Raw genomic sequence first — 25787 nt, 5'->3', positions numbered from 1 at the left:
CTGTTCTGCGGGAAGCCTGCTTCTCCCTCTGCCTCTGCCTGCCACTCCTGCTTGTGCTCTCTGTTAAATAATTAAGTAAAATCTTTTAAAAAATAAATGAAGTAAAATACGTAGGATTACAAAGGATACCAATTATACTGAACCAGTAATCAAAACACAGTTGACCCTTGAACACAGATTTGAACTGTGTGGGTCCACTTAACACAGGTTTTTTTTTTTATAAACAGTATAGTACTACAAATGTGTTTTCCTTACGACTTGACTTTTTCTCTAGCTTACTTTTTTTTTTTTAGATTTTATTTATTTATTTGACACAGAGATAGCGAGAGAGAGAGAGAGAGAGGGATCTCCCCACAAGCAGGGGGAGCGGCAGGCAGAGGGAGAAGCAGGCTTCCCGCATGAGCAGGGAGTCCGATGTGGGGCTCGATCCCAGGACCCTGGGATCATGACCTGAGCTGAAGGCAGCGGTTTAACCAACTGAGCCACCCAGGCGCCCCTTCTCTAGCTTACTTTATTGTGAGTACGGTATATAATACAGATAACGTGAAAAATATGCTAATCAACTGTTTATGTTACCAGTAAGGCTTTCAGTCAACAGTAGACTATTAGCATTTATTCTTGAGGAGTCAAAACTTGTATGTAGATTTTCGACTGTGTGGGGAGGTTGGTACCCCTAACCCTCACATTGTTCAAGGGTTAACTAGTTTTTAAACTGTTTTACATACAATTCATATATTTATTTATTTGAAGATTTTACTTATTTGACATAGAGATAGAATCAGAGAGCACAGTGAGGGAATGGCAGAGGGAGGAGAAGCAGGCTCCCTCTGTAGGGAGCCCGATGCAGGGCTCGATCCCAGGACCCCAGGATCATGACCTGAGCCGAAGGCAGATGCTTAACCAACTGAGCCACCCAGGCGCCCCCAATTGATATATTTAAATTATATATATTACACATTTTCTTGAATTCTGTGTGCTGTTCTAGCACATTACTGAACCTGAAGGTACAGTCACGGGAGTCCTCAATTTGTAGCCACGTTGGACAGAAGTGTGGGTGACAGGGGTACCCAGTACCAGCAGCTGGCATCGAAAGCGAGGGCAGTTTTACAGGAGTGAGCCCTTAAACTTGTGGAGTTTGACCCTAACTCCAGGTAGTGTCAGAAATGAGTTGAACTGTAGGACACCCAGTGGCTCTTTGCAGAGAACCGGAGGGCTCTTTGGTCTGGAAAACTTCCACACATTTGGGGTCCGAAGGGTTGTCGGTAAAAAGGGCTCAGTACATTCAGTGCAGTAAAGACAGTTTATTATAATAATGTTTCCCTAGGTAACACATGATTTAAAAAAATCCACTTCACCCCCTACTAATGTGATCTTGGGCAGGTCATAGTTCCCTCAACTAAAACGATGTAAATGCCACCGTCAACCTCAAAGGATTATGGTGAGGATTAAACAAGAAACCTATGTAGAGTACCCAGTACACATAGGTACTCTATAAATGCTAGTTCCCCGTCTCGAGTACAGAGTGCTATACTGCACTTGAGGTTTCTGAGGGGCAACCAAACTCCTTTTCAGTCCACCACCCAAAGACACAACGTGCTAGCCTGTGTCAGAACGCAGCTGGTGGTGAGTGAAGAATGGCAAATTGACTCCAGGGTAGGGTGCCAGCGATAACAATGCCTAGCCCCAGGGACCCGATCCCAGCCTTCTGCTGTACGTAGTAAGCTGAGGGCATACAAAAGCATGGTAATAAGCAAGTCTTAGATTTAGAATTCTAATAAGCTCCTGCTTAATTAAACTGAGGAGCTTCTGTATGCATTTGCTAGTATCATCTCAGCGAAAGAAAGTGAATGGGAAAGGAAACCCTTGAGAAAACTTTATTATTCTTATCCGGACAGTGATAGGAAATCACTTCCAGAATAAAGGAATCACTTCCAGAATAAAATTGATAGCCAGAATAACTTTACAGAAACTTTCCTAGATATGACAGAGCTAAGTGTATAGAGTTTGCCCAAAAGAAAAAGGTAAGACTATTCAAGGAAAGCAGTATTAACCTAGCGGTCAGAATACCAGAATGTATGCATGGAGGGGGGTAGGAAGGAGTACAGGGTAAAGGCCGAATGTCCAAAACAGTTAAAAACAAAACCTTGCTTTCTGAGAGCTCTCTCACCTCAAGCCTCAATGCTTCATGCTCCCGCAGAACCCAATTACAGGAATGAATGCATTCACACTCGGCGTTTCACTTTTAACCAACACACAGGTTAGAGTCTCAAGTTGTATTAAGCTGCTTATACAAACTTAAAGTCATGAGCATGATTTCAGGGTCGGCGCTCTTTATGTCAAGTGCTTTCACTAAGCAGTTTAAGGCCTCCTGTATTTGCCCACGCTCTTTCATTTCCTTCCCACGACTTACAAGAGTCTCATAGTCGCTCACAGCCTCTGCTGCCTCCTCCTGGGGATACTCAACCAACTGTCTGCCAGACAAAGGCTCAGGGTCCCCGGGAGGGGCCTCCGGAGCCGGAGCCCCAGGCTCAGGCCCAGGTAACCGGCCGGCCTCATTTTCTGAAGGCAGCGTTCCGCCAGGAGGCTCGTCTGTGCTCTCTGAGGCTTCACTGCCGCTCTCCTCTGCTCCTTCCTCCAGATCATCTGCCTCAACCTCTGCTTCACTGCTCTGGTCAGGTCTTTCGTCCATATCCTCCACGTGGTCTAAAACCACGTTGATGAGAGACCTCCTAGAAGCCAGGGATCTCCTAGGGTTGACGGACTTATTTATACTATCAGGGATGTTCGGTGACAAGAACCTTCCCGGCGGACTGATGTCACTTTTGGGAGTTGAAGCATCAAACTGTTTCACAGGTAACAACCGAAACGGAGAGGTGGTGAGCGGATCTGTGCTTGAAGTATCTTTAAAAGTATCGTCTTCATCTTCACCATCTGAAACGATCCTTCTGGCTTTCCTTCTGCCTTTCACATTCCCGACTACTTCTGGCTCGTTGTTGGTCTCTGAAAGATCCACACTGAGACATGCCTTGTCACGCTCAAGCTCTGCCTGAGAATTAGCTGCAGAACCACACAAGCTCTTTTTATTCTCAACGTGCTGCAAAGACTGCCTGGAAAGATCTTGTCCATTGTCTGCAGAGTCTTCCAAGAAAAGATTGAAATCACAGGCATACTGTGATGAGGAAGCTAAACGTTCCTCTTCCGATTTGGCCTCATTTGCTCGAGCATCCTGCAGTGCACTGTGGGATGCTGACAAGTCGTCATCGGCTATTTTAATTACAGATGCATTCGATTCTGTATTTTGATTTTCACCGGTCATGGGACTAATGGGCCAGGGATTGCAGTGAGGTAACATCTCATCATCCTTTGGTTGCTCTGGATTCGGCCCAAGATCAGCTCTGAGTGCTTTGCTAGGTAAATAGTTAAAATCTCCCAGAGGGTTCTCTTGCAGTGTCCCCTGCGTGGGCCCCTCTCGCAATGCCTCTTTTTGTAGAGCTGTTCCCAACGAGTCGGTCCAGATGTCATCTGCACTCCCACACCCCTCAGGTAAAGTAGCTACAGAATCGGCATCAGATGTACTTCCGGGTGGGTGACTACCGTCTTGCGAGATGGTAACATTCATCTTTATATTGGAGACGTCTTGATTCTCACTCTCTTCGGGCAGATCATCAATGATTACACTTGCCATTTGGGAACTGATTTCTTCTTCCTGGGTATGATAAGTAGGTAGAAGTGGGGAGGGCCGAGGCTGTGGTTTATTCAGGTCAGGGCATTTCTTCGTTTGAGAAGGAAAGTGGGGTTCTCTCAGCCAGATCCCCTCATTTCCAGCTCTTTGTCTTTCCACTAGGAGCTCTGTATTTTGAGACTCTAATTCAACAAGGAATTGAGCTTTCTGAACCCTCTGTTGAATGTAGTGGGATTCTTCGATCACATCGAGCTCTTCTTTCACAGAGAGATCACGTGTGTACATCAAATCATGGTCTGAGATTCCAGCTATCCCCAAAGAGTGCAGGTAGGCAATATGTTCATCTAGTATTTTATCAGATCTCCTCTGGGCAGCATGCAAAGACTGAAGCTGCAGCTGGGTTGCAGAGTGCTGAAAATCCTCAATTGTAAAGAGCTCCCTTAATTCTTGTTTCGTAAAATATCGGAAAGGGTTCTTCTTATCGCCTGTAGTTTGTCTTATTAGTGAGTCCTTGAAAACCTGTCTTCTGTATATTTTTTCCTCTACGGTCCCACAAGTAATCAGCCTATAAACTACAACATTTTCCTTCTGGCCAATTCGGTAAACTCTGTCCACGGCTTGAGCATCAGTTGCAGGATTCCAGCTAGGGTCAAAAATGACCACTCTAGTGGCTGCAGTCAATGTTAAGCCAACACCACCTACTTGAGTGGTAAGCAGAAAAACAGAGTACTCTCTATTTTGCTGGAATAAGTTAATTCTTTTCTCTCGTTCCACAAGATGAGTAACTGTTCCATCGATTCGCAGTATCTTAAAGTGCCGATTCTTTAGGAGGTGTTCGATGATGTTTAGAATTTGTCTGGACTGGGAAAACACCAGAGTTTGATGCCCTTCATCTCGCAGTCTCTTCAGCAGCTCTATCAGAAATATCATTTTTCCAGATTCTTCCATCAGTGTATCATCAGTGATCTGATCAATATGGTCCCCATCTGAGGAATCTTCCCCTTCATTTTCACCTTGAACAGAGAATTTTACAGACCCTAAGTTTAACAGATGACAAGCCCGCGCAGACAGCAGCCTAGGATGATCACACAGCTTCTTTAAGACACCTAGCTCAGCCAGAGGTGAGCGTGTCTCCATTAACAACTCCTTGATATGATCTAGAGACACGAATTTCCTGTATATTTCTTCTTGTAAAGGCATGAGACGTATCCAAATAATTAAATCATTTTTCCTGGAAAGGGAAGGCATTTCACAAATGGCATCAACATCTGGATTCTTTTCACTAAGTCTGACCTCTGGGGTGCCTGCCTTTTTCTTTTGTACCTCTTCTTTAGTCCTCCTGAGAAAATAGGGTTTTATGATTGCCATCAAGTTTTCAGATATTTTAAGTCCTAAGGCTTTTTCCCCCGGGGTAGCATCCTTCTCTCTTGCTCTCGTAATAGGATTTTCATACTCCATCTTAAAAGTTTTTAATGTTCCTAGCAGGGAGCCTTGACAAGCAAAATCAAACAGGGACCACAGTTCTCGTAAATTATTCTGGATCGGGGTTCCTGTGAGGAGGATGCGATTCCTGGCAGGGACAGCGCGAGCACATATTGCTGACTTAGTGGATGAGGTTTTTATTTTATGTGCTTCATCAAGGATGACATAGTCCCACACAAACTCTTGGCCATTCAAGCTTGAAAGTTGCTGCCAATTATTGATTAACATTTGGTATGTGGTGATGATGACGCCATTCCTTTGCTGAATCCGACTGAGGTTCCTGGTACGTTCATCCTTACTCGGACCATGAAAGGTTTTGACTCTCATTCCTGGAGTCCACTTAACAAATTCTTTTGTCCATGTGCTAATGAGATTGGTCGGCATGATCAGCAGCACATGATTCACAAGTGTAGCATCAAACATACCAGAAAGGAAAGCAATGATTTGAACAGTCTTCCCTAATCCCATATCATCTGCCAAGATGCCACCTTTTCTTCCATCCCTATATAGGCTATAGAGGAAAGCGACACCTTCCTTCTGGTGCTCAAATAGTTGGTTGTGCAGGTCTCGATAAAGCAGCAGGCCAGAGTTGCACACATCTGTGAATTCATCATCTCCATGTTCTGCCAACTCCTCCAAGGCTTCCTGTATTTTTTGGATTCGGCTCATCACCTTTTCATTGGGAAAAATGTCCTTTGCCAAATTGAAAAGTTTAAACGCTTCTTCCAGATCCCCATTCTTAGCTGCTTCTTTGGCCTCTTTCACATATCTGTAAAAAAAAAAAAAGAAAGAAAGAAAAGGGTAAAAAAGACATAGATATATATAGGGAGAGAGAGATCAGAGAGGAAGGAAACAGATTGAACATTCAATCTAAGAACACTTTAGGGTCCATTTTGGAATACAAACTGCAGTTGGGCTTTTAATATCCTCAATTCAGGATGGGAAAGATTAGCACAGAAGATGCCAATGAAAGCTGGCATCACTTAAGACACATACCCACCAGGCACTGCCAGCAACACCTTCAGGCACTACTTGTGAGAAATGTATGTGCAAAGGTGATTGGTTCCATGGTATTTAAAAAAAACGCCACCCATAAAAAGTATGGAGTGATATTTTCTTGTAAAACCAACCGACCAGCCTATATCGTGGGATTGTGGAAACAGGAAGATACATGGGCACTTCTCAGTCCTTATTTTTCTGGACCTCTGTGATGCATTTGACACTAATGATCACTCTCTCCTTAAAATTCCCTCCTTCCACTGAATTCCTCTAGATTCCTCCTGGTTTCCTCCCCCAGCGCTGGCCATTTCTTCTGTGTCCTTGGGCTCCCATTCTTCCCATAGGCCTGGGCCTTCTTCTCACTCCTCTGGCTTTCCACCCCCACCGAATGTGCTCATGAAATCACTCTCTCCTTTCCAGGGCTTGCCCCCAGACTCCACATTCCAACTGCCTTCTGGATGTCTCCCCTTGAAAACATCTCATAAGCACCTCAAATTCAGTTAATCCCAAATTAAACTCATTATTTCCCCTCTAAAAACCTGTGTCTCCATTTATGTGGTAGTAAATGACACTACTATCAACTTAGCCATACAAGCTAGAAATCTGAAGAACATCCTCGACTCCAATTCACATGAGTCATCCTTGACTTCTCCCCTCTTTTAATCACCCTCTCCCCCAGCCAGACAATCCCCAAACCCTACTAACTTTACTTCCCAAGTATAACCTGTGTCTCCATCTCCACTGTGTGGTTCAGGTCACCATCCCCTCTGGCCTAGGTAATGGCAACTTCCTACGCACTGGTCTCCTTACATCCACTCTTGGCCCCTCCAATATCTTCTCTATACAGTAGCCAGTGATACTGTCTTAAAATGTAAAAGGAAAAAAAATGTAAAAGAAATCATGTCACTCCTCTGCTTAAAATTCTTCAGTGGTTTATGGTCAACTGATCCTGAAAGGAGACCAAAATAATTCACTGAGGAAAGAAGAGTCTTTTCAGCTGAATATCATGTGCAAAAGAATGAAATTGGTCCCCTACCTCACACCATACACAAAAACTAATTCAGAATGGATCAAAGAACTAAACCTAAGAGCTAAAACTACAAAACCCTTAGAAGAAAATATTGGCAGAAATCTTCATAACCTTGGATTTGGCAATGGTTTTGCCAAACAAACAAGGAACCAAAGGAAAAATAAATTGGGCCTCACCAAATGAAAAACTTGTGTTTCAAAGGATATCATCAAGAAAGTGAAAAGACAACCCAAAGACTGGGAGAAAAATATTTGCAAACCATGTATCCGATAAAGAACTTGTACCCAGGACATACAAAGAGATCTTACAACTCAATAATTAAAAGACAACACAGGGGCATCTGGGTGGCTCAGTCGGGTTGAGCGTCTGACTCTTGATTTTGGCTCAGGTCATGATCTCAGGGCTGTGAGACTGAGCCCCGTGGTGGGCTCAGCAGGGAGTCTGCTTGAGATTCTCTGTCCCACTCCCTCTGCCCCTCCCCCAGCTCATGCACACACTCTCTCTCTAAAATAAATAAATCTTTAAAAAAAGACAACACAATTTAAAAATGGGCAAAGGATCTGAATAGACATTTCTCCAAAGAAGATCCACAAATGGCTAAAAAGCACATGACATAATGCTCAACATCATCAGTCATCGGGGAAATGCAAACCAAAACCACAACGAAATATCCACTTTATGCCCATTAGGATGACTAGAATCAAAAAGCGAGAAAATACCAAGTTAGCAACAATGTGGGAAAATTGGAACCCTCATAACACTGTTGGTGGGACTGTAAAATGGTGCAGCTGCTTTGGAAATCAATTTGTCAGTTCCTCAAAAAAGTTACACGTGGAGGGACACCTGCAGTTCCCCTACGGCGCCTTCCATCCCTACCCTACCCCCCAGCTGGATCAACTATTCCACCTCAGGACCCCCTCATGTGTTCATCTCTAGCCGTGCCTTTAACACACTGTATTAAAATTATTACAAAACAATCTGGCTGTATTACAAATGTATGAGACAACCTCACTGAAAGGGTAGAGGGAAAAGGTGCTCACCTAATAACCTAGGGAATGAGTGAAGTCTGTAAGACTAAAAGCAAAAGAAACAACATGAGCACTGTACTCTAGTGAACAAAGTTGTTTCCCATGGGGTATGGGCTAACAATAACAATTTTTTTCTCTTCAAATTTTTTATTGTTGTGTTAATCACCATACATTACATCATTAGTTTTTGATGTAGTGTTCCATGATTCATTGTGCATAACACCCAGTGCTCCATTGGGCTAACAATTCTAACGTTGCAATGCATGTATAATAGAACTGAAGAATGAGGGGCACCTAGGGGGCTCAGTCAGTTAAGCGTCTGCCTTCGGTTCAGGTCATATTCCTGGGGTCCCGGGATCGAGTCCTGTGTTGGGCTCCCTGCTCCGGGGTGGGGGGGGTGCGGGGGAGGGAGGGGGAGGGCAGGGGGTCTATTTCTCCCTCTCTCTGCCCCTCCCCCCAACTCATGCTTGTGCTCTCTCTCTCAAATAAATAAATAAATAAGAATTGAAGAATTAAGTAAATGAATGGTGGATAGTGGAAGCCAGCTTTCTCACCTGTTAGAATGGAGAAGCAAGAGGAAACAATGATCCGTGTGCTAATGGATCAGAATTGGAGACATCAGTATAAACCCATGTTTTAACACAGATACAGATGGTTACACATAGAATATTTACAGTCGTGTCTATACACGGAGATTAGTATACACACGTATTTCCTTGCTCTCTCAGGTGAGAGAGCCTAGAAGCAAGGAAACCCCAGTGCAACAAGCATACCTAGCGCCCAGGTCTTGGTTTCTAATACCATTCTCCAGTAAGAGGACCTGGGCTGATTCTAGGACAGTGGCAGGAAGTACGTCAGAGGAGCCTGGGGCATCTTGTAGTGTCAGAAAGTGAGGAGGTGCTTGCTGAAACAAACAACCCCCCACAGTGACGTGAGTACGGCGAAGAGAGACACAGGAACCAAATGAAAGTGCTCCCAGTGGTCACAGCTGGAACAGTCGGAGTGACAAAATAAAGCAGTATTGGATTAGAACCCAAAGTATAAAATAAATGAGTCCATGCTGATATAAATGAGTGAAGAAGAGACAAATCGCCCATGCAGAAGAATTTCAAATAATTTATGTAGCTACTCTGCCTGCTCCTTGGGAGCCTGCTTCTCCCTCTGCCTCTCTCTCTCTCTCTCTCTCTGTCTCTCATGAATAAATAAATAAAATCTTTAAAAAAAATAAATAAAATAAAAAAATTAAAAAAAAAGAAAGGTATGGTGGGGTGGAGAGAGGGGGAAAGGGGCACAAGTTACTTTAAAGAAGGGAAACCTGGCAAACAGTACCTCAGCCCAGTGATTACAGTCAACATCAACAATGATAATATCACGTTAACAGTATGTGCCCCCGATAACGATTCGATGAGAAGGGCACTTTATCTCTGCAGTCTTTGCCCGCAAAACCGAAAACCCCAGTCTAATCATGGCAAACAATGACAAATCCCAATTGGCAGAACATTCTAGAAAATACCTAACCAACACTCCTCAAAACTGTTGAGGTCATCAAAATCAAAGAAAGTCCAAGAATCTGTCACAGACAAGAAGAACCTAAAGAGACGGATGACTAAACGTACTGTGGTGTCTTAGGATGCTGGAACAGAAAAAGGACTTACATAAAACTACGGAAATTAAATAAATGATGGAGTTAGTTAATAATAATGTATTGATATTGGTTCACTGACTGTGAGTACTGTACCATACTAATATGAGATGTTAACAAGAGGGGAAACTAGGTGTGGGGTATGTGGGAACCCTCTGCACTATATAATATTTCTGCAAAGCTAAAACTACTCTAAAATTACCTTTACTTGGGGCACCTGGGTGGCTCAGTGGGTTAAGTGTCTGCCTTCGGCTCCGGTCATGATGCTGGGGGTCCTGGGACCAAGCCCCATGTCAGACTCCCTGCTCAGCGGGGAGCCTGGTTCTCCCTCTCCCTCTGCCTGCCACTCCCCCTGCTTGTGTGCTCTCTCTCTGACAAATAAATTTTTTTTTTTTAAGATCTCATTTATTCACTTGACAGAGAGACACAGCGAGAGAGGGAACACAAGCAGGGGGAGTGGGAGAGGGAGAAGCAGGCTTCCCACCAAGCAGAGAGCCCTATGCGGGGCTCGATCCCAGGACCTGGGATCATGACCTGAGCTAAAGGCAGACGCTTAACGACTGAGCCACCCAGGCGCCCCTCTACTACTAGTTTTTATCACTAAACGTCGTTTCCAAATCCCTCAACTGGTAACCTACCCAGTATCCCGAACCCCTGTGTGGCCTGGGCTTCTAACTCCAGCCAGGTCTCCTCCCCGGAAAGTAAAGTGCTGCCAGTGAACCCTGGCTCTGGGCCAGATTCCCCAAAATCATAAGCCAACCTTTTAAATGACAACTGTCTGCCTAGACTAATTACCACCAGCCTAAGACCCGTTTTGTTAGGCTCTACCCATTCCCTGGAACTCCCTCCCATATTTGTCAACCTCCGCCTGAACCACAACTCAAATTTACTGCATTCCTTGGTCACCACCACTTTCTGATTGTGTCACCCGTCAGCCAAGCTGCTTCGCAGTCCCTGTTCCACCCAAGTTAGCCGGTCTAATACGACATCTCAGCTCTTCCCCTCTACCCTGTCTGCTCCACCAATGAAGCTGGACCTAGGACAGTAACCTTGCCCTATAATGCAACCGGGGGGAGAAATGAAATCTGCCTATTATAGCACCACCCTGGATATCGGGATATTTACAAGACTACAGTGTTTTCTGTAATACAGTTTGATTTAGCCCTTCAACCTCTAATCACTTCCATTTTCCAGGGCTTGAAAGGAAAAATGTCATTTTTTACTACTGATGCAATCATGTGTCCATCTCTAACATACAGGATCCCTAATGATCTGAAGAACCTAACACTTCATGGGATCTAATTTTTTTTCCCCACAATCACTCCCCTATTCTTCTTCGACGTGGCTGGGGAGAAGAAGCCAGGCCTGCTTGGGAGCCAAAGGGACAAGGGAAAAGTAACCAGTTCAGGAGAAAAAAACTCCTTTCAAGCAGAACAAGGAGAAAAACAGTGCTAGAGTATGGAAGAAGGCCAGTTTTTATTTTCATTTACCAATTTAATAACTACTTAAAAGGCACTTGACACGTGAGGTTCCAATATGTTAAAGAAGTATTCAGATGCAAAACTGTCAACCCAGAAGAGAGATTTCCATTCCATAGCAAGGGACAATAAAACAAAAATCTTTACATTTTAATGACTGCACCTGAAATTACATGCCTAGAACATAATTCCCTTTAAGGATCATTTTAAAGGACGTACAGAAAGATTATATAGAGACAAACACCCGGTTCTGGAGGGTCCCTATGATATTCTTCTGGAATATGATGGGATACGGAACGGAATGCACAGATCCAGACCCAATAAAACTTTATGTGCTTCACATGCAAAGCAACTGAATTGGCTCTTTTCTAACCTCTCTAACTTGGATTTTTGTGGGATTTCTCCTGATTTTTAAATGGTAACCAATGCATAAGTTTTAAAAACACTGGGCACAGGGCGCTATGGTGAGCGCTGTGAAGTGTGCAAGACTGTTGAATCACAGATCTGTACCTCTGAAACAAATAATACATTATATGTTAAAAAGAAAAAAAAAGTAGGAAGGGAAAAATGAAGGGGGGGGAATCAGAGGGGAAGATGAACCATGAGAGACTATGGATTTTGAGAAACAAACTGAGGGTTCTAGAGGGGAGGGGGTGGGGGGATGGGTTAGCCTGGTGATGGGTATTAAGGAGGGCACATTCTGCGTGGAGCACTGGGTGTTATGCACAAACAATGAATCATGGAACACTACATCAAAAACTAATGATGTAATGTATGGTGATTAACATAACAATAAAAAATTTAAAGAGGAAAAAAAAAAACACTGGGCACGGGGTGCCTGGGTGGCTCAGTCAGTTAAATGTCTGCCTTCGCCTCAGGGCATGATCCCAGGGTCCTGGGATCAAGTCCCACGTCAGGCTCCTTGCTCAGCAGGGAGTCTGCTACTCCCTCTCCCTTTGCCCCTCCCCCTCCACTCGTGCTCTCTTTCTCTCAAATAAATAAATAAAATCTTAAAAAAAAAAAACACTTTTGCTGGCAAAACCAGCAAAACTTATCTCTGAACACGGCTCATGGGCTGCCAGTTTGTGACCTCTGGTTTATCTCAGCTAGAAAAAGTGCCATTGGCTTCGGCTGGATCGCCTCTCCAAATGTTTCCTCCTAAAAAATAGTAGGCCTATGGCTCTCTGGATAGGAGCCTACACAAGGTTTGGTTTGGGGCTTAACACTGACCATCTAGGGCGCCTGGGTGGCTCAAGTCCCATGCTGGGCTCCCTGCTCGGCAGGGAGTCTGCTCCTCCCTCTGCCCTTCCCCCTGCTTGTGCTCTCTCTCTCTCTCTCTCACAAAAAATGCATAAATAAAATCTTAAAACGAACAAACAAAAACAACACTGTCCACCTACATACTCTGTTTCACCTATAAGACCAATCGCTTTAAAGCAGTGTAAGGTTTTCTATAGTATTCATTATCTGTGTCACTGGCTTTGGATTCCACACACGAGAACTATCTGGACCAAACCACATGGCCCTGAAGAGATCCAAGGTCTGTCGTGCTCTTTCAGGTCCTTTATACCCTGTCACAAAGAGACTGCAAACAGGCAGGGAGAGCAAGACTGACTTCAAAGTGGGTAACGGCAGGTAGGGATCTAGTGCCCCTCCTGTTACTCAGACCTGAAAATTTTGGTTGAACTGGGCAAATATACTTCTACCAGAATAAACAGGAAGACAGCATCCTCTTACATGTTAACAACATGCCCTCAGAAAACAGCTGAACTTGCTGGCTAATTACTCCGGAAAAAACAGCTAATTAATAATTATGTCAAAACCAAAATTATCTTTTTTTTTTCTGGCACAGCAGATGTGCTTTGGCATCCAGATGGATTATACCAGCCAATGCTCCTCAGCAGGAAATGGTTTCATCATTTGGGAGAGCATTTGGTGGCTCACATCCTGACTGGCCCTTTCAGATAGTCTAACTAAAAATGAAAAATTCTCCAGAAACAATAGTTATGTTCTTTTCGAGTAGGTACAGACCTTTGGTACTTCCAGCCCCCAATCTGCCAGCCCAAGGTTATCTGGCTAACCACTGCACTGTGGTGCAAAACTCTGGGGCTTCAAGCAAGCACTTATTCCAGAATTTGAACAAACCTGGGGTTGTTTGGAAAGAAGTCGTGAATCCTCAAGTTTGTCTTCAATTCACCTTCAGGCCACCTCGGTGGGAAAGTAGACAAGACCTTCCATTAAGACGAAAATAAAAATCTAAAAACCATTACCTAGGTGATGGTTGCAATAATAATTCATTATACTGAATTTTTGTTTTATCCATTTCCATATAGATATGTGTGTGTGTGTGTGTATATATATTTCAGAACAAAAGTTTTAGAAGAATGTTACTTGCCAAAATACAACCAAATTTGAATACTGATCTCGTACTTCGCAAATTTGCTGACCTCTTTTATTAGCTCTTATTTTTTTTGTGTGTAGATTCATTAGGGCTTTCTACATAAAAGATCATGTTATCTGTGAATATAGATAGTTTTCTTTCTTTCCAATCTGCATGCCTTTTATTTCTTTTTCTGGCCTATTTGCCCTGGCTAGAACATCTATTATAATGTTGAATTATAATGTTGAATAGAAACAGCGAGAGCAGACATCCTTGTCTTTTTCCTGATAAAAGGATGGAAAGCTTTCAGTCTTTTACCATTGAGTATAACGTTAGCTTCGAGTTTCTGGAGACACCTTTGATCAGACTGACAAAGTTATCTTGTATTCCTAGTTTGTTGAGTTTTTATTATTAAAGGGTGCTATATTTTCTTTTTTAAAAAGATTTTATTTATAAAATAAAAAAATAAATAAAAGATTTTATTTATTTGAGAGACACGGGGTGGGGGGAGAGTGACTGTGTATGCGAGCAGACAGGAGGGGCAGAGGGAGAGGGAGAAGCAGACTCCCTGCTGAGTAGAGAGCCCAGCGTAGGGCTTGATCCCAGGGTCCTGGGATCATGACCTGAGCCAAAGAAAGACGCTTAACTGGCTGAGCGGCCCAGGCGTCCCCCAAATATAGCACCAGGTGCTATATATTCTCAAATGCTTTTTCTGCACCTATTGAGAAGAACATATGGCTTTGTCCTTTGGTTCTGGACAAGTCTGCTATATCTACTATGAAGTGGAGATGTCAGGTAAGCAGTTGGATATGGGAGTCGACAGTTCAGAAGAGGTCAGGACTACAGACACAAATGTGAAAATTCTCAGCAAAAAGATGGAATTTAAAGCCGAGAACCTGGATAAGATCACCAAAGGAAGGAATATAATTACAAAACAACAAAACATGGTACTCCAACCCTGCAACATTGAAAACATTTACAGAAGAATTCTGGCTAATGAATACAAAACCAATGGTTAAGTGAGACAATCACCACTTTGTAATCTCTAATGAAATAACTGATTTGGGCAATGATTATCAATGGGTGAAAAGTTGATGGGGAATGGAGTACTCACAGGATGCCAAAGTATCCCCAACATAGTATTTATTCATCATAAGGGGGGAAATGCAGCTTTGCAAAGGAGTGATCAGCCTGTGACCACCTGACCCCACTGACCAATCTTAACATTACTAAAAGTGGGAATCTCAGACATTATATGCTTCTGATATGATCTCATAAGAAGTACACAGCCTCGAATGAAGGTGGGGAAATCGGAGGGGGAGATGAACCATGAGAGACGATGGACTCTGAAAAACAAACTGAGGGTTCTAGAGGGGAGGGGGTGGGGAGGGTGGGTTAGTCCGGTGATGGGTATTAAGGAGGGCACATTCTGCGTGGAGCACTGGGTGTTATGCACAAACAATGAATCATGGAACACTACATCAAAAACTAAGGATGTGGGGGGGGGAGCAAGATGGCGGAGGAGTAGGAGACCTGGATTTCGTCTGGTCTCAGGAATTCAGCTGAATAGGGATCAAACCATTCTGAACACCTACAAACTCAACAGGAGATCGAAGAGGAGAGTAGCAACAACTCTCTGAACAAAGAAGCGACCACTTTCTGGAAGGTAGGACGTGCGGAGAAGTGAATCCAAGGCGATAGTCGGGAGGATAGACGGCAGAGGAGGGGGCCTCCGCCGGACGCTTCTGGCAAGTGCTAGAGCCGCGGAGCACAAAATCAGAACTTTTAGAAGTCAGCTCCGCTGAGGGACGTCGCTGCAGTGGCTAAGCGGGGGGTGGAATCCTCCCAGGACAGTGTGGTCTCAGGACCCTTGGGGTCACAGAAAGACCAGGGGTGCCTGAGTGCGCCAGAGCTCCCAGGTATTGGAGCGGGGAAGCCGGCTGCAGAGACGGAGCCGAGGCGCGGGCTCTCAGCTCGGGGTGGCCATAAACTGTGATCCGCGGCCCAGTCGGGCCACTGCTCCTCCAGCAGGGACCCAACAAGCGGCAGAGCCGGGGAGACTCCCCTTCCTTCCCGGGGAGGAGCGGCGCGGGAGCGCACCGCAGGGATCTGCTGGGTTTGGAGACTCCACACGGGGTCGGGTGCCAGAGATAGAAACGCTCGGTCACAGGCCGGGTGAGAACGGAGAGCGGCCGGAGACCTGGGAGATGGGAGTGACTGCTTTTCTCTGGGGGCGCACTGAGGAGCGGGGCCCCGAGTTCTCAGCTCCTCTGGGTGGAGATTGGGAGGCCACCATTTTTGCCCAGGTCCTCCAAAGAGGTACCGAGAGCTTGCTTCCAGGGAACAAAAGCTCCTGAGAGCAAACCCAAGCAGCTTGCTTAGCCCGGACCGACAAGGGCGGGGCAATTCAGCCTCCGGCAAAGACATTTGGGAACCACGGCAACAGGCCCCTCCCCAAGAGGATCAGCGGAACAGCCAGCAAGCCAATACCAAGTTTACCGATCAAGGAGAACGGGAGAACTCCAGCGCTAGGGGAATACTGCACATAGAATTCATGGCTTTTTTTTTTTTTTACCATGATTCATTAGTTCACCAAAGTTAATTTTTTTAACTGTTTTTTTAATTTTTCTTTTTCCCTTTTTCAACCAACATCTTATCAATCCCTTTTTGAAAAAAAAAAACATTTTTTATTTTTCATTTTTAGAGTCATATTTTATCCCTTCATAGTAGTTACCCTTATTTTTGGCATATATATATAAGTTGTTCTCTCTTTAAAATTTTGAGATACAGTTTCTTCTAACAGATCAAAATATACCCTAAATCACTAGTGTATGGCTTTGTTCTAGTCTCCTGCCTGATCACATTCTCTCCCTTTTTTCTTTTTTTTTTTTAAATCTTCTTCTTTCTTTTTTCAAACAACTTATCTTATCAATTCCTTTTATAAAATCTTTTATAATTTTCATCTTTACAGTCATCTTCCATGCTTTCATTGTATCAACCCTTATTTTGTACATTTATGTCTTTCTTCCTTTAAAATTTTAGGAGGCACTTTTTTCTAACACACCAAAATACGCCCAAAATCTAGTGTGTGGCACTGATTTATGCACTAGCCTGATCATATTTGATCATATTCTGCTTTTTTTGTATTGTTTTGTTTTTGTTTTTATCTTTTTTATCTTTTTTTCTTTTTTTTTCTCTTTCTTTTTTCTTTCTTTCCCTTTCTTTTCCCCTGGTTTCAGGTCTTTTCTGATTTGTATACAGTATATTTGCTGGGGACGTTCTTAACCTGTTAGCATTTTGTTCTCTCATTCATCTATTCTCTGGACAAAATGACAAGATGAAAAAAATCACCTCAGCAAAAAGAACAAGAGGTAGTACCGTCAGCCAGGGACCTACTCAATACGGACATTAGTACGATGTCGGACCTAGAGTTCAGAATCATGACTTTAAAGATACTAGCTGGGCTTGAAAAAAGTGTGTAAGTTATTAAAGAAACCCTTGCTGGAGAAATAAAAGAACTAAAATCTAACCAAGTCGAAATCAAAAAGGCTATTGATGAGGTGCAATCAAAAATGGGGGCACTAACTGCTAGGATAAATGAGGCAGAAGAGAGAATCAGCAATATAGAAGACCAAATGATGGAAAATAAAGAGGCTGAGAAAAAGAGAGATAAACAACTACAGGATCACGAGGGCAGAATTTGAGAAATAAGTGATACGATAAGATGAAACAACATTAGAATAATTGGGATCCCAGAAGAAGAAGAAAGAGAGAGAGGGGCAGAAGGTATACTGGAGCAAATAATAGCAGAGAACTTCCCTAATGTGAGGAAGGAAACAGGCATCAAAATCCGGGAGGCACAGAGAACCCCTCTCAAAATCAATAATAATAGGTCAACACCCCAACATCTAATAGTAAAACTTACGAGTCTCAGAGACAAAGAGAAAATCCTGAAAGCAGCTCGGGAGAAGAGAGATGTAACGTACAATGGTAGAAATATTAGATTGGCAACAGACCTATCCACAGAGACCTGGCAGGCCAGAAAGGACTGGCATGATATCTTCAGAGCACTAAATGAGAAAAATATGCAGCCAAGAATACTATATGCAGCTAGGCTGTCATTGAAAATAGAAGGAGAGATAAAAAGCTTCCAGGACAAACAAAAACTAAAGGAATTTGCAAACACGAAACCAGCCCTCCAAGAAATATTGAAAGGGATCCTCTAAGCAAAGAGAGAGCCTAAAAGCAGCATAGATCAGAAAGGAACAGAGACAATATACAGTAACAGTCACCTTACAGGCAATACATTGGCACTAAATTCATACCTTTCAATAGTTACCCTGAATGTAAATGGGCTAAATGCCCCAATCAAAAGACACAGGCTAATAACAATAAAAACAAATTAAAAAAAAAAAAGACACAGGCTATCAGATTGGATTAAAAAACAAAACCCATCAATATGCTGTCTGCAAGAGACTCATTTTAGACCCAAAGACACCCCCAGATTGAAAGTGAGGGGGTGGAAAACCATTTACCATGCTAATGGACACCAAAAGAAAGCTGGGGTGGTAATCCTTATATCAGACAAATTAGATTTTAAAACAAAGACTGTAATAAGAGATGAGGAAGGACCCTATATCCTACTTAAAGGGTCTATCCAACAAGAAGATCTAACAATTGTAAATATCTATGCCCCTAACATGGGAGCAGCCAATTATATAAGGCAATTAATAACAAAAGCGAAGAAACACATTGACAACAATACAATAATAGTGGGGGACTTTAACACCCCCCTGACTGAAATGGACAGATCGTCTAAGCAAAAGATCAACAAGGAAATAAAGACTTTAAATGACACACTGGACCAAATGGACTTCACAGACATAATCAGAACATTCCATCCCAAAACAACGGAATACACATTCTTCTCTAGTGCCCATGGAACATTCTCCAGAATTGATCACATCCTAGGTCACAAATCAGGTCTCAACCGGTACCAAAAGACTGGGATCATTCCCTGCATATTTTCAGACCACAATGCTTTGAAACTAGAACTCAATCACAAGAGGAAAGTCGGAAAGAACTCAAATACATGGAGGCTAAAGAGCATCCTACTAAAAAATGAATGGGTCAACCAGGAAATTAAAGAAGAATTTAAAAAATTCATGGAAACCAATGAAAATGAAAACACAACTGTTCAAAATCTTTGGGATACAGCAAAGGCAGTCCTGAGAGGAAAGTATATAGCAATACAAGCTTTTCTCAAGAAACAAGAAAGGTCTCAAATACACAACCTAACCCTACACCTAAAGGAGCTGGAGAAAGAACAGCAAATAAAGCCTAAACCCAGCAGGAGAAGAGAAATCATAAAGATCAGAGCAGAAATCAATGAAATAGAAACCAAAAGAACAGTAGAACAGATCAACGAAACTAGGAGCTGGTTCTTTGAAAGAATTAACAAGATTGATAAACCCCTGGCCAGACTTATCAAAAAGAAAAATGACCCAAATCAACAAAATCATGAATGAAAGAGGAGAGATCACAACCAACACCAAAGAAATACAAACAATTATAAGAACATATTATGAGCAACTCTATGCCAGCAAATTAGATAACCTGGAAGACATGGGTGCATTCCTAGAGATGTATCAACTACTAAAATTGAACCAGGAAGAAATAGAAAACCTGAACAGACCTATAACCACTAAGGAAAGTGAAGCAGTCATCAAAAATCTCCCAACAAACAAAAGCCCAGGGCCAGATGGCTTCCCAGGGGAATTCTATCAGACATTTAAAGAAGAATTAAGACCTATTCTCCTGAAACTGTTCCAAAAAATAGAAATGGAAGGAAAACTTCCAAACTCATTTTATGAGGCCACCATTACCTTGATCCCAAAATCAAAGACCCCATCAAAAAGGAGAATTACAGACCAACATCCATGATGAACATGGATGCAAAAATTCTCACCAAAATCCTAGCCAATAGGATCCAACAGTACATTAAAAGGATTATTCACCATGACCAAGTGGGATTTTTCCCTGGGCTGCAAGGCTGGTTCAACATCCGCAAATCAATCAACGTGATACAATACATTAACAAAAGAAAGAACAAGAATCATATGATCCTCTCAATGGATGCAGAAAAAGCATTTGACAAAGTACAGCATCCTTTCTTGATCAAAACTCTTCAGAGTATAGGGATAGAGGGTACATACCTCAATATCATAAAAGCCATCTATAAAAAACCTACAGCGAATATCATTCTCAATGGGGAAAAGCTGAGAGCTTTTCCCCTAAGGTCAGGAACGCGGCAGGGATGTCCAACAACATAGTATTAGAAGTCCTAGCCACAGCAATCAGACAACAAAAAGAAATCAAAGGCATCCAAATCAGCAAAGAGGAAGTCAAACTCTCACTCTTTGCAGATGATATGATACTGTATGTGGAAAACCCAAAAGACTCCACCCCAAAACTGCTAGAACTCATACAGGAATTCAGTCAAGTAGCAGGATATAAAATCAATGCACAAAAATCAGTGGCATTCCGATACACCAACAACAAGACAGAAGAGAGACAAATCAAGGAGTCGATCCCATTTACAAATGCACCCAAAACCATAAGATACCTAGGAATAAATTTAACCAAAGAGGCAAAGGATCTGTACTCAGAAAACTATAAAATACTCATGAAAGAAATTAAAGAAGACACAAAGAAATGGAAAAACGTTCCATGCTCATGGATTGGAAGAACAAACATTGTGAAGATGTCAGTGCTACCTAGAGCAATCTACACATTCAATGCAATCCCCATCAAAATACCATCCACTTTTTTCAAAGAAATGGAACAAATAATCCTAAAATTTGTATGGAACCAGAAGAGACCCCGAATAGCCAGAGGAATCTTGAAAAAGAAAAGCCAAGCTGGCGGCATCACAATTCCGGACTTCCAGCTCTATTACAAAGCTGTCATCATCAAGACAGTATGGTACTGGCACAAAAACAGACACATAGATCAATGGAACAGAATAGAGAGCCCAGAAATGGACCCTCAACTCTATGGTCAACTCATCTTTGACAAAGCAGGAAAGAATGTCCAATGGAAAAAAGACAGTCTCTTCAACAAATGGTGTTGGGAAAATTGGACAGCCACATGCAGAAGAATGAAACTGGACCATTTCCTTACACCACACACAAAAATAGACTCCAAATGGTTGAAAGATCTAAACGTGAGACAGGAGTCCATCAAAATCCTAAAGAACACAGGCAGCAGCCTCTTCGAGCTCAGCCACAGCAACTTCTTCCTAGAAACATCGCCAAAGGCAAGGGAAGCCAGGGCAAAAATGAGCTATTGGGATTTCATCAAGATAAAAAGCTTTTGCACAGCAAAAGAAACAGTCCACAAAACCAAAAGACAACCGAAAGAATGGGAGAAAATATTTGCAAATGACATATCCGATAAAGGGCTAGTATCCAAAATCTATAAAGAACTTATCAAACTCAACACCCAAAGAACAAATAATCCAATCAAGAAATGGGCAGAAGACATGAACAGACATTTTTCCAAAGAAGACATCCAAATGGCCAACAGACACATGAAAAAGTGCTCAACATCGCTCGGCATCAGGGAAATCCAAATCAAAACCTCAATGAGATACCACCTCACACCAGTCAGAATGGCTAAAATTAACAAGTCAGGAAACGACAGATGTTGGCAGGGATGTGGAGAAAGGGGAACCCTCCTACACTGTTGGTGGGAATGCAAGCTGGTGCAACCCCTCTGGAAAACTGTATGGAGGTTCCTCAAACAGTTGAAAATAAGAGCTACCATACGATCCAGCAATTGCACTACTGGGTATTTACCACAAAGATACAAATGTAGGGATCCGAAGGGGTACGTGCACCCCAGTGTTTATAGCAGCAATGTCCACAATAGCCAAACTGCGGAAAGAGCCAAGATGTCCCTCGACAGATGAATGGATAAAGAAGAAGTGGTATATATACACAATGGAATATTATGCAGCCATCAAAAGGAATGAGATCTTGCCATTTGCAACGACGTGGATGGAACTGGAGGGTGTTATGCTGAGTGAAATAAGTCAATCAGAGAAAGACATGTATCATATGACCTCACAGATATGAGGAATTCTTAATCTCAGGAAACAAACTGAGTGTTGCTGGAGGGGTGGGGGGTGGGAGGGATGGGGTGGCTGGGTGATAGACATTGGGGAGGGTATGTGCTATGGTGAGCGCTGTGAATTGTGCAAGACTGTTGAATCACAGATCTGTACTTCTGCAACAAATAATGCAACATATGTTAAGGAAAAAGAAAAAGAAGAAGATAGCAGGAGGGGAAGAATGAAGGGGAATAAGTCAGAGGGGGAGACGAACCATGAGAGACGATGGACTCTGAAAAAACAAACTGAGGGTTCTAGAGGGGAGGGGGTGGGGGGATGGGTTAGCCTGGTGATGGGTATTAAAGAGGGCACGTTCTGCGTGGAGCACTGGGTGTTATGCACAAACAATGAATCATGGAACACTACATCAAAAACTAATGATGTAATATATGGTGATTAACGTAACAAAAAATTTTTTAAAAAAACTAAGGATGTAATGTATGGTGATTAACATAACAATAAAAAATTTTTAAAAAGAGAGAATATGAGTGTCAGCGAGGGACAGCGAGGGACAAAGGTGGGTGACACACAGGGAGAGGTAATGGGTTACAGGAAGAGACAGGACCGAAGTGGGGAGAGGGGGGATGGAGGGCAGGACAGGAGGTGACAGGTGGGCATCCCCAAGGGAGAGCACGACACTGAGAGTGGGGGACAGAGTCACCGTGTATGGCAGAAGACGGTGTGTGAAAGAGGAAACGTGTGCGCAGAGAGTGTGCGGGAGCAAGTTTCAAAGTTTCTTCTTTCATCTCTTAGGCAGGAAGGGCAGAGAGCTGAGGACGGAGGAACAGCAAAGGGAGCGAAGAGAGAGAGGGAGGAAGAGCAGAGAAACTGTGAGAGAGGAGCGTGCCAAGGAGGACAATGAGGAGTGAAGAAGGTAAGGCGATGCTTTGTGCGAGAGGACAGGAGAGACTGAGAAAAATTAAGAGAAATAAAAGAGAGATTGTGAGTTGATGGGTCATGAGAGACAGGGAAGCTGTGGGGGCAATGTGGGATCATGAGATCAGCAGAAGACCAGGGCTATGAGGCACCCGGGGGGCTCAGGCAGGAAAGAGGGAGTGAGAGCAAGGAAGAGGCGAGTGCCCATGTGAGAGGGGGTGTCGGGGAAATCAGTGCACAGGCTTGCTCAGGGAAAGGAGGGGAGGGAGCTGAAGGGCTTAATCCTTACTATCCCCCCTTTCCAAATTGAGGCTCAGAACAGTCAAGTGACGCATTTGAGGTTTCCCAGCTAGCAGGTGACAGAGCCATCATTTGAACCCCAAATGGCCCAACTCCAAAGCTAGGACGCTACCACACCACACTGCCTCACTGTTTTCCCCAAATCTTCTTTAAATAAGTCATGTAACACAGTCCAAAGATATGATTTGACTCCTCTGTAAGGAAACCTTCTCGCTTTTAATGGCCTAAAAGCATACTTTTATTGAAAGGGAGGCAGAACTATTTCACTGCCCCAATTTATTTCTTTGTACTACATTAAAATTTAAAACTTCTGTGCATCAAAGTACACCACCAACAGAGTGAAAAGGCAACCTACAAAACGGGAGAAAATATCTGCAAACCATAAATCTGATAAGGAGTTAATAGCCAGAATATATGAAGACAAAACAACCCACAGGACTAAAAAATGGGCAAAGGACTTGAATGGACATTTCTCCAAAGAAGATATACAAATGGCCAATAGGTGCATGAAAAGATGCTCAACGTCACTAATCATTAGAGAAATGCACACACACACAAAAAAACCAATGAGATACCACTTCATTATCATTAGAATGTCTAGTAACAACAACCACAACAAAACCAGAATATAACAAGTGTAGACCCTGGAGGAGAGAACGTAAAATGGTGCAGCTGCCATAAAAGACCCTAGAAAAGTTAAACATAGAATTACCATGTGATCCAGCAATCCCACTTCTCGCTAGATATCCAAAAGAATTGAAAGCAGGATCTCCAAGAGATATTGGCAAACCCATGTTCAAAGCAGCTCTGTTCACAATAGTCAAGAGATGAAAGCAACCCAAGTGTCCATCACGGACAAATGGATAAACAAAATGTGACATGTGCATACAATGGAATATTATTCAGTCCTAAAAAGGAAGGAAATCGTGTCACATAACAGAGTATGGATGAACCCTGATGAAATTATGCTACGTGAAATAAACCAGTCCCCAAAAGACAAATACTGTATGATTCCACTTGTAGGAGGTCCCTAGAGTCAAATTCACGGGGGACAGAAAGTAGAATGATGCTTACCAGGGCCGGGGGAGCGGGGAGTGAGGAGTTAACAGGCAGTTTTAGTTTTGCAAGATGAAGAGTTCTGGAGATGGATGGGGTGATGCTTTAACAACAGTACTAATGTATCTAATACCACTGAACTGTATGCTTAAGAATGGTGACGGCGGTAAATTTGACCTTGTGTCTACTTTATCGCAACTTAAAAGTTTAAATCTCATCCGCACATCACCCTATCCCCCACCCTTAGCCATATGGTGAACGCTCACTCGTTCTTCCACACAATGTCTCCTCCTCTTGTGAAGACGACCCTTGTGGTTGGCCATTTCCTCCTTTATCCCCTTACTATACCTTGCCCATTATGCCTCTTGCAGCACTTATCAAACATTATGGCGATTATTGGTTTACCTATCCCTTTCCACTACCTAGTGATGAGCAATTTGGGGGTGGGGGCAGGGTCAATGTTTTACTCATCTCTGTAACCCCCAGGCCCGGTGTTTGGTAAAGACTCAAGAAAGCCTTGATCAGTGGAAGTTCTGGCTTTTAAGAGAGCTATCTGGCCAAAAAAGGGTGGCATCGGGAGGCTCCCCAGGTTTTCGATTTAGAAATCCGAGCAGATTCCCACGCCCTACTCGGAGAACGCGAGGGCGCCTCTCACCAGGCTCCACTGCAGCAGTCTGGGCCGCTGGGAGGGTCCGAGGGCTTCCCACCCCCACTCCCGGCCCCGGCCTGCGAGCTAGACCCGCCCAGCGGCCCAGACATACCTCTGGTAAAGGGCGGCCTGCTCTGGGCTTAAGGCCGCGGCTTCCGCAGACCCTCGCGACGCCTCCATGACCCCGAGCTTGGGTTCCAGGGAGGTCAGCCGGCCGTTGAATTTCGCGCGCTCCCGCCCTGCGCATGCGCGGTGCGCCTGGAAGGGGAGGCAGAGCCAACTGTCGGCCTCCGGGCTGGCCAATCGCAGCGCCGCGCTCCGCGAAAAGCCTGAGCCCGCCCACGAAGGTCGCGCGCCTGCGCGTAAGAGGCGGTCGCAGCCCCTGCGGAGCGGGATGGGCTCGTCTTGTCTTGTCTCTCGCGTTTTCCACATCCGGTCCAAACCGTGCTCCTGCACGCTATCGTCGTGAGTGAAAGAAAATGCCTGATATGACCTGTCATTTTAGTGGCCCCCAGAGACCTTCTCCATAGCCTGCTCCCCCAAATATCCTCCATTCCATGCTCTCCTTTGCCTGGCGCTGAGCACGCTTTGAATTCAAACCCTGGGAGCCATGGTCCCCGTGACTTAAACTCACACTGAAGAAAGGTCTTCAAGAGCCAAGCCAAAGCTCTCATTTAAGAAATTAGTAGTGCTGGGGCGCCTGGTTGGCTCAGTTGGTTAAGCGACTGCCTTCGGCTCAGGTCATGATCCTGGAGTCCCGGGATCGAGTCCCACGTCGGACTCCCTGCTCGGCGGGGAGTCTGCTTCTCCCTCTGACCCTCTTCCCTCTCATGCTCTCTATCTCTCATTCTCTCTCTCAAATAAATAAATAAAATCTTTAAAAAAAAAAAAAGAAATTAGTAGTGCTGTAACGCATGGTCACCATTTCTTTAGAAGCTCCAACTAGGATGCAATCATTTTCAAACGCAGAGCTCAGAGCTTGGGGCAGGAAACGCGTATAAGTGAGTTTAAG

General features: G+C 43.7%; 1 protein-coding gene across 1 annotated transcript; it reads right to left on the bottom strand.

The window, feature by feature from the left end:
- Positions 1–1286: 1286 nt before the first annotated feature.
- Positions 1287–24998, bottom strand: ERCC6L (ERCC excision repair 6 like DNA helicase). The gene is made up of 2 exons (XM_028101534.2): positions 24888–24998; positions 1287–5933 (listed from the first exon to the last, which is right to left on the bottom strand). Exons 1-2 carry the CDS (start codon positions 24953–24955, stop codon positions 2267–2269), a joined length of 3735 nt encoding a protein of 1244 aa, XP_027957335.1. The 5' UTR covers positions 24956–24998; the 3' UTR covers positions 1287–2266.
- Positions 24999–25787: the final 789 nt, after the last annotated feature.

Source organism: Eumetopias jubatus, unplaced genomic scaffold (genome assembly GCF_037043125.1).
Source record: "Eumetopias jubatus isolate StellerSeaLion01/CBP00866 unplaced genomic scaffold, mEumJub1_p1.0 scaffold_11, whole genome shotgun sequence".
Classification (NCBI taxonomy): domain Eukaryota; kingdom Metazoa; phylum Chordata; class Mammalia; order Carnivora; family Otariidae; genus Eumetopias; species Eumetopias jubatus.
This window is presented reverse-complemented; position numbering and strand designations above follow the sequence as displayed.